Source organism: Porites lutea, chromosome 1 (assembly GCF_958299795.1).
Source record: "Porites lutea chromosome 1, jaPorLute2.1, whole genome shotgun sequence".
Taxonomy (NCBI): domain Eukaryota; kingdom Metazoa; phylum Cnidaria; class Anthozoa; order Scleractinia; family Poritidae; genus Porites; species Porites lutea.
The window spans coordinates 31,032,797-31,049,805 of record NC_133201.1 but is presented as its reverse complement, the minus strand read 5'-3'; the positions used below and the strand labels follow the sequence as shown (position 1 = coordinate 31,049,805).

Below are 17,009 nucleotides of genomic sequence, written 5' to 3'. Positions count from 1 at the left end.
GAAGAAACAAAGATCTCTCTAGTTAGTTTATAATCAAGAAGTGGGAGCTAAAGGTTTACTGGAACGAGAAACAGACAAAACAGCATGCCTAAAGCAAAGTACTCCTAGGATTTACATCCACATGGGACATTCATGATGATGAAGGCTTTTCTACAATGAATTTTGAATTTGCGATGCTAGTAGACAGGGTTGTCAGAAAGTTTTGAAGTAGAGGGCTGAGTTGTCAAAGTAAGTGGCCAGCCAGGGATATTTTATGTGAAAAACACCATCCACAAAGAAATGGCAAGCAGAGTAGCTTGCCGATACTAGCCAAGTAGGCAGCGATTTTCGCCAGCAACTGGCTACTTTTGACGACCCTGTAGTAGACTTCTAGCGATAAATCTTTTAGGTCCCAAGGTTCATGGTTTATTCTTTTCCAAGTTTTTTCAATCAGGTATATACACGTATTATACAATGGTGCGATTTCACACTAATGATCTGAGATCAAATGCATGTAACCCTGAAGGAATCTCTTGATTGATAAAATCATAAGTAATTTGCAGAAAATAACTTCTGAAATGTTGAATATTGTGAATGAAATGATCTTTAGTGTTCTCAGCCCAGTTTGCACTACATACACAATAAACATAAATTATTTCCTGCATAATAATACTTCTCAAAATGTAAATAATATTCTAACATATTCATACTTTATTGTAAGGCCTTACATCACTGCCTGTGCACGTGACTCAGGCACAATGATTTACTCAGATCCACTGAATTGAAGATCCTTTTCATGAATAATTTACTTAATTTAGCTCTGGTTACTATGCCTTCGTTTTCAGAGAGGGATTTCAGGGAGCTCCATGATTGATCCAAGGAATTTGCCACACGCTCGTGTCTGTCTGTTACGTCTGTCAACAAGGGACCTTCCACCAAATGCATTACAGCAGTATCACAAATATACCGCCAAAAGGAAAAGGAGTGATCCTGCTCTAATTGAAGCCAAAGAATTAAACAGGAGCACTATCTCCGTCAAACAACCCACTGATAGCTATTCTACCGGGGCAAATAATCATCCGGACACTGGTGTAAACAGATCAAATGTAGTCCAAGATTTATTTTTGACAAGAACATCCTCTCAAACATTTCCTTTGAACACCCCTTATGTGCCGGAGGGCAGTCAGCATGTGACATGTGGCTTATCAAATAATGCTACTGAAACAGCTAGAGAACAGTATCCCACAGCTTACTTGTCTTGTAGCACAGATGTGTCTGGTTGGTCCACTGACAGTCACCTTGATAAGTGTAAAGATAAAAATATAGCTGGTGTGCTCATACAACCTCTGGATGTTGAGCATGTACTGAAAATTAAAGGAAATGTGCTGCCTTGCAGAAGAAATTCTGTAAGATCCACGTCTTCTAGTGGCTCATCAAAGGGAAGGGAACTTAGTGCTTCTGTGCGTCTTAGTCCAGTGACATGGAGTGGCCCAAAAATTACCAACAGAAAGTATGTGAACTACAATCCTAAAGCATTGGGAGAATCCAATGATAAAACAGTGCCTGTTGTTACAGATCACAATTATGCACTGCAGGTGACTGGCAGCATTTTGGTAAGTAACCTTATCTCTTCCATTTGTTCTGTAGTCTATGGTTCATGTTCTCAGGTGCCTTGAAGGACAAGTTTTTTTTGTCAGCATAGTTGTCTCCTTATTCCCGTCTGCCATGTTAAGCTCTGGTAAGTCCATATAAATTGTCCCCTCCATTTGCAAACATAATTTGCAACCTACATTGTGTTTTTGTTTTACAGTGTAGTCCTTCATTTATCCATCACAGGTGTCTATAAAGACTCTTCAGACAAAATCTGTCATAGAGTTCTGCCCCATCTTGACAAGAGAACCCAGCTTAAACAGTTACTATACGAAGAAGAGGGTGTAGACCTTCTAAAAGACCTTTACATTTTCCTGGATGTTTATGCTATTTTAAAGGACTTTTCACTCCTGTTTAGCACAAAATTCACAGGTCGAAAATTCCACCAGTGATGTAATGACAATTGAATGAAAGGAGAGTGTGTCATATTTGATGTCACTGCCGGCACAGCATTATGTCAATAATTTTTTTTCTGTCTAAATTTATAATAGGATTCAAATCCATTCAGGCAAAACAAGTTGACCTCGTGACTTTGTTGTTCGCTCAGCTGCTATGCAACCATATTGAAGCTTGCTCCCCTCACCTTTAAGAATGTATGAGAGGTCAACTTGTAGTAAGTCTAAGAGGGTGCTGGATGAGGATCATTGATACGTGATCACTCAGATCATTATGCATCATAGGAACTGATGATTCCACTCTGGACAAGGTTTCATTGGCTCCTTTGATGTACCTTAACTGTACCCGAGTGATCTGGGATCACTGATCCAGATCCAGGTCACCCAAAAGGAGGTGAAAAGAGAGAAAGAGACCTTACACTATCAGCAGGGTGCTCATTAAGTGCCAGCTAAAAAACCGGCTACTTGGAGGTTTAAGCTGTCTACTCTTTGAGGAAACGGGGCAAAGTGAGAGTGAAAGCCTTAAATTGCCTACAAATCTCAACTGGCAAAGCACCTACTTTTACATCCTAGCTGTCTACTTTAAAGCTTAATGAGAACCTTGCTACCAACACCTCAAGCTTTCCATTTTTTTTCCCAGGAATCACAAGGCTTGTTGTATGAACAAATGCCCTCGGCGAGGTTAACTTCAGGCCTGGAAGAAAGATCAAGTGTAATATCAGATGAAAGCACGCTGTCAGCAAGTTTTAGTTCATTGAAAGATCATTCATGGTATGGTCATGAGGAAGTGTGGCCAGATTTTGATAGTTACTCACCCCCAGAAAGCCCTGAACCACAACGCAGCAAAAATGGGGATGAGATTTTTTTGACAGATTCAGATGTAGTTCTTCCCATGGAGGCAAAGATCAGTGTGCCATTGAAGCCATGTAATGGACTTCTTTCTCCAAAGATAAGCCTTTCTCCTGTGCTCGTTAAGGATAAAAGAGGTGTCAAAAGGAAATGCTTCATGTCCAGTGACACTCCCTCAAAGAGGAAGTCTCTATCCCCCAAGGGAGATCTTGTTGTCAAACTTAATGATGTTGGAGACAAATTAGAGCGGTCTCCAACTGGTGGACTCACTGTAGCCACTTCTACAAGGACTGGACGGTATACCTCTTTTGGACGAAGAATTTTAGCAGTTAACTACTCAGAGAAGTCTCTTGCAAAGTCTGTTATGAAAAGAACACTTCCGACTGAGGTCAAAAGACGCAAGGCGAAGAGAACAAGAAAGTGTCTAGTTCATAAAGACCAGAAATGCACTTGCCGTGTTGAAAACCAGAGGGGCAAGCCAAAGAAAGGGACAAAGAAGCCCAGAAAGAGAGACACTACACTCTTGCGTTATGAAAGTCTACCATTCAAAGAACTCAACACTATTTCGAGAATCTCCACCAGGTACAAGGTAGCTTTTTCCAAATGGCCATATGTGTTTTCTGGTGCTTTGGATCTTATCAATCAGAGAATATCTAATCAGAATTTGTTTTGGAATTCCATAAGATCGTAGTCAGTTTTGCTGGACACATTTAGTGAGCAACCTCTTGCTTATTCTCTCAGACAAGACATGTTTCTTGATGCTATAGTATATAAATTTATTATTAAACATATATTATTATTGTTATTATGACATCAAGTAAACATTGTTTGTCTCAATGAAAAGCAGAGATACGTGTAGCCGTCAACGGTAATCTATGCTGGTCATTAGGTTTGTTGTGTTTTTCCAGAATCTATGCTCACTCCTCCACCTCAGTTTTTTATGACCCTGCAAGAGTTGAATATGGATTCTGGAAGCACACATCATAATCTATTATTCCTTTAGTACTCCTGATGATAACATGATAAAGTTGTGCATGGAAGTAAGGCCCTTATTGGCTCATGATCTTATGGGTTATTCTGCTTTCTTTGTTTTGTTTCAAGAAAATTTTTAAGGAGAGTCATGCAGTTTGTTAGAAATCACTTGGGTTTTTCTCTGGGCTTAGATTTAAAATTAAATTTTTGATGGGGGCCTAACTTTTGAGTTAGGGAAACCCGGGCCTGTTCTCTGTCTATCGGCACAACACCTCTCCAGCAGTAAATTCACATAGAATTTTTTTTTCGACTTTCTTTAATATGAAATCAGAGATGCTTTTTACAGTTGTGGCTGTCCTAGGATCTTAAGGCTCCATCGTATTTTCACATGCCTGACACTAACTGTCCACCTCACAGAAATAACAAACAAAGTTACACACTAACAAAGTGTCCACCTAACAGAAATGTCTATCTGACAAAAGAGAGTCAACAAAAACAACTAAAACCACCTTGCATGGTAAAAATCCAACAGAATTTCATGCAGTACCATCAACTCTCTCTTAATAGACACCTCTTTAGGACAGACAGCTCAGTAAATAGACACCTAGAGTTGGTACCTACATTTTTTGACTCTCTAGAAGACAGACATCACTCTTAGATGGGCACTTAGTGCTAGTCCCAAAGGTGTCTATTTTAGAGAGAGTTGAATCAATGTACATTGTACACTTTACCCAGGCCTCAAAGGGAAGGGGAGGATCACTACAAACTCCTGAATTACATGTACTGCACAAGTATTCGGTAGCATGAGATTTGAATGGATGACATGATTTCATTAAATGGTTGAAGAAAAATGCATTTAGTTGTGTAGTAATCCCTAGGATTTGTGGCCTCCATTGCAGGTATTCATCTTGTAGCGGTGTTTTTTACATTTTGAATTTACTAGAGAGTTGACTGTATTTGACATTTCATAGTTTCCACTGTGGTTAAAATGAAAGGCTAGTGAAAAGGCCACTTGCAAGATGGCATCCTTTTACTGCTACTGAATGTACCAGAATCCTTCAAGGTTTTGCTTTCTTGTGCAAATTAGGGCTTTTATTATTTTAACCTGACTGGGATTGCCAAATTTAAGCATGAAAGAAAAAGCGATGGCATCATTTTACTGCTACCAGAATCCTTCAGGGTCTTGCTTTCTTGTGCAAATTAGGGCTTTTGTCATTAAAAATATAAAATATGAAAGAAAAAACGAAATTATTTTTGGTGTTAGTTGTAAAAACACTTCATTGTGCAAATGGCCTATTTAAGTAAAGAATATCATTGCAATACAGCTGTAGTACATGTTTGGCTCAAGCCGCTAAAAGTTACCTCACTGGAAGTAATATATGCTGGAAATTATTTATGTAAACACAATTTATAAAAATAATTTACACTATTATTTATTAATTTTTTTTAAGTGCTGACAAGTCAGTACAGGGCTAATTTGTACATTGCAGATGATGAAAGGCTAGGCATTCATGTCTAAAAATTTGCCAGACATCAACAATAATAATCTAGTGTTAAGAAATTCACAGATTTTAATGGCTTTAAATGAAATTTTTTTACAGTATTGCCATGTCAATATTTAAAAAACCTATTAATGACAAAGCAATAGAAGCTAAAAGTAGTTGACAACCCATTTATGAAGTTTATGACAATGTGGAGGCAATGTACTGCTTTCATTTGGTTCCATCCTCTCCATGTTTGTTTCCATGGCAACCATGTTACAATAGCCTGTAGGTGTAATCCATACAGTGAGTGGGATTGTAGTGGCTTATGGGTAATAGTAGTGAGAAGTGGAGAGGGTTGGCTGGATCACACGTTAACCTCAAGGCTTGTTAATCTGTTGACTACTGGCTTTGTACAGCTGTATAATGACATAAACTGAGGGAATTTTAAATTGCTTGTATTGGGATTTTTACTGCGATTGCAAATTATTTGTACATAGGCAGGCTTGTTCAACTAAAATACTCCTAGACTGAGATGAAAAAAGAATGCCTTTGCTTTCTCCAAGTTGTTTGTTCAAAGGCTGCACAATGTTGTGTCTAAGACTGCTGGCAATGTCTTTGAAAACAGAAAGGTTATTTAATTCATTTTAGAGCGGTTTTCACTTGACTGTCGTAAAACCAAAACCAAAGTAAATACACTAGCCAACCAAAGGACGTAGTAAAACCAAAACCAAAACCAAAACCAATCCCAATTCGACAGTCAAGTGAAAACCGCTCTAAGAGCTATTCACACTATTTTTAAAATATTTTCGGGAATCTCGCCGACCAGGCCTCAGTTGTTCAACGGTTGGATAGCATTAGATTAATCTTTTTCCCGTGGATAGTGGAAGTGCAGTGATTAATCCAGTGTATGATGCTTTCCACCTGGATTATAATAATAATAGTAATAATAATTATAATTATAATTATTATTGTTATTATTAATCTCGTGTATAGTGCTTTCCACCTTTTGAACAACTGAGGACAGAATGAAATGAAAATAATATAGTTTTTGTGGGTCATTTTACATTTCTGGGAAACTGCCCTCCTACCCCTCCCCTGAGCCAAAATGTTACGCTAACTGAGAAGCAAGTGTTAATTTTGGCTTAGGGGAGGGCTAGGTGGGCAGTTTCCCAGAAACGTGATAAGGCCACTTACATACATTCTCTTTCAAATGTTAAATGAATGATATTGATATGTTCTGACCATAAAAATTAATAAAGATATTTTAAAAATGCTACCATTCTCATGTCAGTGACCAAATAGCTTTTAACCCTCTACAAATGGTCTCAAATCTTGACCCCTTCTACTAATAATGTTGTTTACACCCGTTTATATTTCTTTTTTTCTCCGCATAGACATCAGTAAAGCATTGTTTCCTCGATTCTGACCTATTTAAATAATTTTGTTTAATTCGTTACATCAATGGTTACTCCAGGATTGTTAAAGACCAGTTAAGGTCCTGAATTGCCCCATTTCAGGAACGTCCAGATAATTAATGGACCCGAACTGCTGTTGTTGTTTTTATTCAAGATCCAGGTTTCAAACGTCTTGCAGATACAACAATAAAATTCTCAGTTAACAAAACAGGTGAAATGGACTGGTTTGATCAGCTAGGACCCGCGCTTTTATTTCGTAGATTTTGATTTTGATTAACTATCAGAACAACTAGTAATACAACTGGGTTTAAGACAGGAATCAAACAACTTAAAAGGTGGATTATTATGGTGCTTGCAGGGGGGGGGGGGGGGGGGGGGTATACACATATCACTGAACCAGCGCAGAGATATGCGTATCCCCTCTCTATTTTTTGACTTTTCCAATTATCCCTTGCTGAATGAAATTTTGGCGGTTTCTCAATATATCAACCACTGAAATTAAACGGCTCGTAAACTACTGGAACTCTGGACCTACAAAGTTGAGGGACCGTTGGAATTTTTTGAACCGCTAAGGTTTCTAGGATTGCTAGGGCTTTGGCCTGTTGGGTTTCTAGGACTCTGGTCCTCTGGGAACTTTGGCCGTTGGGTCCTCCGGGACTTTAGGTCGTTAGGGTTTTGGGTCGTTAGGTATCTGGGCCTAAGTGGGCCCTTGGGTTTCTGGGTTTCTGGGTCTCTGGGCCCTTGGGTTCCTGGGTCCTTGGGTCTATGGGTCTATGGGTCTCTGGGTCTGTGGGTCTTTGGGTCTCTGGGTCTCTGGGTCTCTGGGTCTTTGGGTCTCTGGGTCTCTGGGTCTTTGGGTCGTCAAAGCATTGGATATTGCAGTTCAACATTAGACGGAAAATCAAATTTAAATATGTATCATGATCATAGGGTCTATGGGTCTATGGGTCTTTAGGTCTCTGGGTCTTTGGGTCTTTGGGTCTCTGGGTCTCTGGGTCTTTGGGTCTTTGGGTCTCTGGGTCTCTGGGTCTTTGGGTCTTTGGGTCGTCAAAGCATTGCATATTGCAGTTCAACACTAGACGGAAAATCAAATTTAAATATGTATCATGATCATAGGCTTTCAACAGGAACAATATTTTTTCATCAGTATTTTAATCGGAACAACCACGTACCAAGACCCAATGTATACTTTACATTTCAGTCGCGTCAAATGTAGTTTCCATTGAGAAAATGTTCACAACAGTTGCAATTAATCACCTTCGGTAAAAAATCAGTGCAGAAAAAAATCGTCTTTCAACTGTTAAACTGTATTGTGCACAACGAATGCGAATGCGAATGGGAATAATTCCGGTTTACACATTGACTGAAATTCGATGTATAAACATGACCTGAGTATGAGGAAAAACAATTATCTTCACATTAGCCAATGAATACTATATCCGCAGGTATATTTTGCAGACTGTAGTTTGCAGGTTGAAACAGCCATTGTTAATTATTATTGTTAAAAAGCACCCATGAGTACAATGTATATTTTCTCGTATTTTCTTTGCCAATATTCATAAACAAAACGTCAAAATATAACAACGGCTTCACAGTCACCAAGGAATATGCGTGTTCTAGACAAGTTTCTTCACGTATTTCACGTTCAAGTAGCAATATTTTTCACAGAAAGATTGATTTGTTCCTCAATCAAAAGGAGCGCTAATTCTTTTCGCTGTTTAAGGTGCTGTAGTTTTTGCTTCACTTGTTTTTCGTCTTTCAGGCGAACCAAGTTCAGTTTCAATATGTTCACTGCTTCATTAGCGCTTTTGTTGTAGGCATTGGTTAGTTTAGTGACTAGTTGCTTTGGAATGTTTTTCTCTAGAACTTCGGGCTGGCCCATGACATGCTGAAGCAAGATTAAATTTTCTTCATCTGTCCATTTGCCATCACTGACAGATTCATCGTTATCAATCATAAATTGAAGACCTCTTTTTCTTTCTCCCCCAAATTGGTCTTTGCTTCGTTTCCGTTTGGTGCTCTTTCCAATACTAGTTTTCTTCCCGTAGGGGTTATCGCAACCGTTACACTTGCAGTTTTCTCCACACGATTGCTTTACTTTTAGACATGGGCAACGGGAGGCATACTGGCGACTACCACCCGCTTGTCGTTTGCAGCAAACATTTTTCACTTCTTTGCTATTCATCCCACATGTACACCTTTGTGTGGGCTTCGCGGATACTTCCTCGACGGTTTCCATTCTTTGTTGATTTTCAAAAAGAGCATCGTAGTGTCCCGGTCCCTCTCGGCTATACGCTGCGAACAGACAGAAATCACTGCATCCCTCAGCGAATTCATCGGGAGTGACATTTATAACCGGATAATTTTCAATCGATGTTAAAAGAATCAAAGGTATCTTTAGCACATTTACAGTCGCCTTAACCATCAAATCACCCACTTCACCCGAAAACACTCCTGGCTGAAGAAATTGTTTAACACGCTCTTCCCATTCTTGCATTCCGTATTCCTGTACAAAGTCAACATACTTTTCTTTGTTATAAACAAGTTCATGCACCATCATAGCCCTTAGCTTTATTGCCATTTCTTCGATGTTATCAATTTGAATCAGTCCGAGTGATGTAAAATGGTTCTTAAGAGCACTATGGGATCCAACGTTTAAAACATTAAATCCCATAGCCTTAAAAAAGCAATCGCCATCTCTTGGCATAGGGTGTAATTCCATTCCAAATTGTTCAGCGACTGTGGCTACAACGCTGCGACTTTTATCGGGCTCCAAATTTCCTCCTCCAGAATTTTTCAGCATGTACTTAACAATGTCAGCTTCAAAAAATAACTGGTACAAGTTAATGTCACATCTTCTGTTGGCTTTCGTATTTACTGTGTTTAAAAAGGAAAGCATCGACAATGCGCGTCGAATTGGGCCTTGTGGTTCTTCTAAATTTCCAGAGACGTTAATATCATCGTTCCCTTTTTTAGCCGTTTTCCCAATTCCGAATGTCTCTTCTGATTGTGTGGACTTGTGAGTTTGTTGAGATAATGGCACCACAACTGGAACACCATTTATCTTGTTCTTTCTTCTGGAATTCCATGAAAAGAAAAATACGGTGAGAAGTGCCACAGCCAACTCCGGCCCCATCTTAGCTCCGGCGAATAAATCGTTTATTTTTTCGTGGAGACATTCATTAATACTTGTTGAGTATCCCGGGGGAATTCCCGAAAGACAGCCTTCATTAATATGCTGTCTTAAATTTTGCACTTGTTCTTGAAAGGACTCCCGCAAAAGAGGATCGTTGTGTATCGGAGATGTGTTGCCATTTTTCAGCGAACCGATCAAGATTTCTAATAATGGTTGCTGGGTCTGGGGTAGGTTTCTCCCTCTTCGTCTTTCCGGTATCGTCATCAGATCTATAAACTTTTGATAAGTCCTGCACACAATCCGAGTAGAAACGATGTTGCTTATTTATTGCTTTCGTTATTCTTTGAACCGCATGGAAGATATCCAAACACACCCGCACGTTTGGGCCAAATAACTCGTGTATTTTTTTCCTCCACTTACAACAATTGTCAATGACAAAGAATTCCACTGCTTCATTCTGACTATGTAGTCGTTTCTTCAGATTGTCCAACATTTCCTGAACCATTTCAAATTTCTCCTTCTTTGTTAGTTTCCATGTGACTATTTCGTGATTCTCGTTCAGTACAACGAACAACGAGTTAAACTGCTTGACCCAGGAGTGATCGGCTCGTACTAACCCTATATTAACTGTAACCTGAAAGAAAAACAGTCAAGGATTATTAATTTCTCAAAAATTATATTTGTTATCATTTTCATTACAATTAACGGCCTGTTTACATGGAAGAAGGGTTTCCTGCCTTGGCGGGTGACCCGCCTGTCCATGAGTATAAACTGTTAAGTTTTTCGCCTCGCGTTTACATAAAAGGTAGGGTTACCCGCCTAGCCTTGGAGGGTAAACCTCATAGCCTGGTCGAATTTTGCCATATTAACGCTTTTTTTTTTTTAAAGGCATCTCTCATTGAAAAGGATTGACATTAAATCTTTTCGGGAAGAAACTAAAAAAAAAAAGATTGCAAACGTTGGCCTGAAATGTGAATTATTATTATTATAATTATTATTATTATTATTATTGAAAATTATTAAACAATTTTGCCAATTTCTTATTATATCAATTTCTTCTTATTACAATATATTATACCTTAAAAGTGTGGTCTGCCATCAGTGCTCTTGCCGATGTGGAACGCATGGATTCTTCGAAGTCGACTTTTCTATCTTGAAAGTCCTTCAGAAAAATGTCACATAGTAAGTCATCACTTGGACACATCCTAATCAAGAAGTCTTGAAATGTTGAAAATAACTCTTCTGTAGATTCTTTCGAATACTCTTGTATTGCCTGATCAAAAAGTTTTCGCCTCAGGTCGCAGTTCCTTTGAAATTCCCACTTTTTCTCCATGCAATACTCAAGCTGATGTTCCATGTACGTTGACTGGAACATATTAAAAGACAGTCCGTGGGAAATGTAACTCCGCAGTCTCTTCACAAATGCTAAAGTGAAACCGCACTTGTGTGTAAGCTTGAATGGCAGATCGACAAAATAACTTTCGCTAAGGTATCGCAAGAAATCACCATCAGTGCTGCGAATGTAATGCCTGTTATGTCCCGCCTTGCAGTAATAGTCTCTTGCAACAAGTAATACTGGTCCATTATCTTCCAAGAGAACACGTGGATTTAAAGAGTTACTCGATCCATCAGTCCAACGCGCGGGCACAACTACATGTCCATGTTCTTCACAAACCAACGGATTTAGATCGAACATGTCGTGGAACTGAAGAAGTGGGTCCCAAATAAACAAATTCGGAAGCGTGAAAGACAACGGAGAGCAACATTCGCTAATCTTTGGTCGGTCTGGGCGTATTTCCGAAAATTCTTGCGTGTAGGAACCTTCCTCGTATTTCCGAACAGTAATTTTGATGTATTTCTTAACGTTTTCGTCAATTTCAACTGAGGTTGAAATTTTCAGCAACATTAAAAATATACCGACAATATAGATTCTGCAGATTGTGAGAGGAGCCATCGCTGAGAAAAACCTTGGCGGTGAAAAATAAATCCCCTAGAGATCAAGATCATGGCAACCGATGGTTTTGACACTTTATTGTCGCGTCAATCAAACCGGCGAGGGTGTGGGGGGGGGGGGGGGGGGGGGGGGCGGGATTTCCTTTTGAAGGGGAAGGGGAATTTTCTGGAGGATTTTTCCTCATTTTTTCCACGTTGATTTTGCATGACTCGCTCTCAGTGCACAATTAAATCGCCCAAAGCGCCCTCCCGAAGGAAAAAAATGGTCGACCCTCAGTCTGTGAGCAGGCTCGGAAAAGACGAAAAGGAACTTATACGGCCGAGTGAGAATGGAGGAGATGGCGGATGCCAGACCGGTTTATCAGTGACAGTTTATTTGAGTTAAACATCACATTACTACGTGACCGGAAATCTATTGCACAACCTTGTGGTTTTATCAAGGTTCGCACCACATGTTTTCCTGGCTTAATAATTGGCAGTAATGTTGCGCCCCCGGGTTACGCTCTCCTTACTCAATTGCAGTTTACAACCCGGGTTTAGAATGAGGATGAAACCATACAGGCTCTTTTTGTATGAATATTATGTACTTCAATATTCTGGTACAAAAACCTATTAAAGTAGGTTCGTATATAAACCAAAAACTTAGTGTTTTTTTAACAGTTGACCCCACAGGTTTAATATTGCACAGTATGTAACGTAATATTCTGATTTCACACGTTTATGAATGTAAAATTGCAAGCCACGTGGAACGTCGCCTTCTCTTGGTTGTGTTCCCGATGCATGATGGCGGACAATACCATGTTAACCGTGGAATCTATCAAAAAAGAAGCGCAAAGCTGCAACATGCAGTGGAGCGAGATAGCTAATAGCGCAGTGACCGAGTGGTTTGCGACCCTTGCCAAAGCAAAGGGGACTTGTCCGGAATTTATTTTGGTGGGTGTTTTACCGACTGTAAGCGCTCTGATGGGCAATACGACAGTGCAAATATTTGACGGATACGAAGAGCGAGTCAATCTGTACATGCTTGGTCTCGGTGGTCCATCTACGGGCAAGACACAAAGTCCTCGGACGTGTATCATAGAACCAATCCTAAACTACCTGGAGGGAAAAACTGGAGGAACCGAGCTACTCCTGGAAGACGCGTCGTCTAATGGACTGTTCCGTTTTTTCACGAGGTCCACAGATCGTGTTGCAATAAGCGCCATTGACGAGTGCCAAGACTGGTTCAGAGAAGTACTTGGCATGAAAGGCAGTTCAACAGCCCCGTCGATGAAACGCTTACTGCAATGCTATGACGGCTCACATTGGTATGAAACCAAAGGCAATTCTAACAAAAGAATCGGCGTGTCTTCCGCAGCCTTAGCTCTGTCTTGTTTCACCCAACCCGATGCTTTCCTTAAGAGCATCATGCCTCGAATGGTAGCAAATGACAACGGGTTGTTGGACAGATTTCTGATCTGCATTCCACCGACCGAGCCCACTTCTCTGGAAACGCGCAGGGACAGCAGCGCGGAACTAAAGGATACAAATTTATCATCATTTGACCGCATATACGAACAAATATTCTCAACACACAGGAAGGCGGACAAAGTTAAATATGAACTATCGGCAGAGGCGCTGGACATCTACGTTAAGCACGTAGGTGAAAGCAACTGTGGAAATGGGAAAGGAAACACGAAAGATGAAAAGAACATCGTGCGCATCGCCGCAGTGATCCACGTACTTTTCACGCTCATTGACCAGGCCTTGTCTAAAACAACGGGAGTGGTGCCGGTGCAAATCAACCGGCATGTGATTAACGCAGCTATATCACTTGCACTTTATTTTGAGAAGCAACGAGCAATCATCCGTCAGGTAATTTTTGTGAACTTAAAAATTCTATTTTATAGACTGCTCGCATTACATATGTCCACAAATCGCATTTGAGAAATGAAGCTGTTACATGCGCACATGGTAAAGTTACATGTTGCAGCATGTTGGCATGTATTATGCATGCGACGCAAGTCTAGGAAATGTTTAAAAGTTTTCATTGTAGTTGTTCTTTTGTTATATCATATGGACATAAAATGTACAATGTGAATGTACATTATGATACGGTAAAAACTACCATTTGTTTGTGTTACTATATGCTTTTGTTGCCTAGAGCAATGACATAACTCTGTTTGGCATAAGCCTTGATTTTTTTCTTTTTTATCAATTTCAGGCAGCTTCCCTCGGAGAGATCCAAGGAAAAAATAAAGTCTCCGATGAAGAGATTAAAGAGATGATTCTCCGACAGAATGGCTACTTTGTCACCCCCAAGAGAGCTTCCCGTAAATTCTCCTCCCGGATAAGGCCAGATAGTACAAGGGTACAAGAGCAAATGAAGTCGTTGGAGGAAATGGGCCTTGGAAAGATGGTAAAAGTCGACAGGACCATGTTCTTTTACAAGGCTCTCCCAACTGCTGTGCAAGTGGACAAACTTGCTGCCTTTAGGATCAGCATCGACCAATATACGGAATCTATCAAACTCGTCGATGATAGTTATACAGAGATGCAAAGGGCAGCAGCGGAAGTCCACCACCCAGAATGGGATAGTTTCAAAAGATTCCGTGATCCCAATAATCTAAATTGACTTTGACTTTTTTGAATGAGCTTTCATTTTTGCATTCCATTGCAAAGTAGTCAAATTACCCATGATGTTGAACTTAACATACAAAATGATTGTTCGTGTTTAATAATTTAAAGGAAAAACAGAAAAAAGCGTTGTTTTATGAAAGAGTTTATGATCAAAATGATTTTTATTGCATTCACTTCTTTTTATGGCGAGATTACATTGCCGTAATGTATCTGTTCGCCGATGTACTAAACATACAAAATGATTGTTCGTGTTTGATACTTCAAAGGAAAAACAGAAAAAAGCGTTATTTTATGAAAGAGTTTATGATCAAAATTAATGCTTTTGCATTCACTTCTTTTTATGGCGAGTTTGCATTGCCGTTGTATTTGTTCGCTGATGTGCTTTTGCGATTTTTTAATTGTTGTAATCAGTTACAAAGTGATTAATAAATGATTTAACAGTTTGAAGCCCTAATTATCCGTCTGCATACTATCAAGTGGGATCGATCTCGTATTTGGGCGTGTATTAGAAGTCAATATTCAACTGCCCCCACCCTCTCCTCCCGCCTCACCCACCACTACCAACAATTACCTGTGGGGGTCGGGCAAAACAGAGAAGCGCAAAGACCCAGAAACCCAAAGACCCAGAGACCCAAAGACCCAAAGACCCAAAGACCCAAAGACCCAAAGACCCAAAGACCCAAAGACCCAAAGACCAAAAGACCCAGAGACCCAGAGACCCAGAGACCCAGAGACCCAGAGACCCAGAGACCTAGAGACCCAAGGACCCAGGAATCCAAGGGCCCAGAGACCCAGAAACCCAAAGACCCACTCGGGCCCAGAGACCTAACGACCCAAAACCCCAAGGACCTAAAGTCCCGGAGGACCCAACGACCCAAGCTCCCAGAGGACCAGAACCCAACAGCCCAAAGCCCTAGCAATCCTAGAAACCCTATAGTTCCAAAAATTCCAGCAGTCCCTCAACTTCGTAGGTCCAGAGTTCCAACAGTCCCTCAACTTTGTAGGTCCAGAGTTCCAGTAGTTTACGAGCCGTTTAATTTCAGTGGTTGATATACCGAGAAGCCGCCGAAATTTTGTCAGTCATACCTATTTAACGCGACCAGTGATATATGAATTATAATCACGTTGGATGAGGAGAGGAGCGAGAACGAATGTTTGCATCAACATTGCGGCCCACGAAAAAGTAAACTCGCCAGAGACAGCTTCGAGATTATTTTGTCTCTAATCGTTGCTCTTTTGTCGGTTGTGTTGCTCATAATCTTGAATCATTTGTAGTCCCTTTGACGATGATTAGCAAAATTCACAAAAAAAAAGAGAAATAAAACCGACACTTGTTTGGAGGGGTGGGGGGTAGGGGATACACATTTCGCTGGCAGCCATATTGGAGGGATACACATATCACTAGGGATATGTGTACGGAAATACACATATCACGGGGATTCACATATCACTGTGACACCGGAAACTTCAAGGGACTTTTAAGAATTAACGGGTTATTCGGCTTAGTTCTTCAAAGGCTGGGTCGGGTTGTTCAAAGCTGGGTTAAGATAACCCTAGGTTAGTGCGAAATTTGAATTCATATAAAAGCTGAAAAAGCAAATTCAGTTTATTTCTTTTCGTCTACAATTTGATGATTGGATCACGAAAAAGAATGTAAAAAATTAACCGGGGAAATGCTTTTGAACAAAAGAAAACGAAACCCGGATTAAAATTTAACCCCGTATTATCGCTAATAGCTATATAGGCCGTCGAACAACTGGGCCCTGGTGGTTAGTTACCATGGCACTTCATATGCTCTTTTTATCCAGGATTAGAGCAGACCGCTCTTCAAAGATCTCAGCCCGGACCTTTTGGGTAAGTTTCAAAGCTGTATCATACGCAGAAAGTATACTTCCATTGGAGCGAAGGATATTTGATCCTTGTCGTCCTGCACGTCCCCCATAGTGTAACTGCCCAAAGCCTTATGAGCTCCTGAACTGCAAAGGGAACTCTATATCTGCAAAACTCCCCCCCCCCCAACCCCCGCTGATTTTGCAACTTTCTTCTCAGGCATTATATCTTGGGTCGCATGTTACCCCACCCCCCGTCCCCAGTTACTTTCCTGACGGCACGTAGGAGATCAAATGTGAGCCGGAACCGAAAACCACTCATTGCCAGTTGTTAATCAGAAACCAGTGGTAGCCACTCATTACTATGAAACACTACAAAACTATACCATATTATCCTGTTATCCATAAACTGAAAAAGACAGTATCGCTGACCAAGAGTCGTTGGGCGGGGGGCGGGAGTCGCACAATAAAGTTCTGTACGGAGATACTCCGCCTCGATTTTTCATCACACTTAAAGGCGTTTTGGTTTATACTCGTCTGTGTGACTTTACCTCCTTTTCTTTCGATATTAACCTCTTCAATGTTTGAACGTATCAGACCTGTCTTCGATCAAGAGTCTTTCTACGTATCCTTTAAAAACCTACATGGCGTATTTCCTAATCGTTTTCCGTGCTCAGTTCAACTTGTGACATCAAACTTATATCCTTTTACGTAACTCCATTCTGGAA

The 17,009-nt window shown here is 40.3% G+C and overlaps 1 protein-coding gene across 1 annotated transcript; it reads left to right on the top strand.

Annotated features, from left to right (window-relative positions):
- Positions 1-829: 829 nt before the first annotated feature.
- LOC140927870 (uncharacterized) lies at positions 830-5,970 on the top strand. The gene is made up of 2 exons (XM_073377568.1): positions 830-1,592; positions 2,665-5,970. Exons 1-2 carry the CDS (start codon positions 846-848, stop codon positions 3,562-3,564), a joined length of 1,647 nt encoding a protein of 548 aa, XP_073233669.1. The 5' UTR covers positions 830-845; the 3' UTR covers positions 3,565-5,970.
- The last annotated feature ends 11,039 nt before the right edge of the window (positions 5,971-17,009 follow it).

What these genes read in the sequence shown, in the direction of transcription:
- LOC140927870 (XM_073377568.1), top strand. Translation starts at nt 846, where the DNA reads ATGATTGATCCAAGGAATTTGCCACACGCTCGTGTCTGTCTGTTACGT. An exon ending in AGGTGACTGGCAGCATTTTG is followed by an intron (nt 1,593 to 2,664) that starts GTAAGTAACCTT and finishes TTTTTTTCCCAG; the next exon opens with GAATCACAAGGCTTGTTGTA.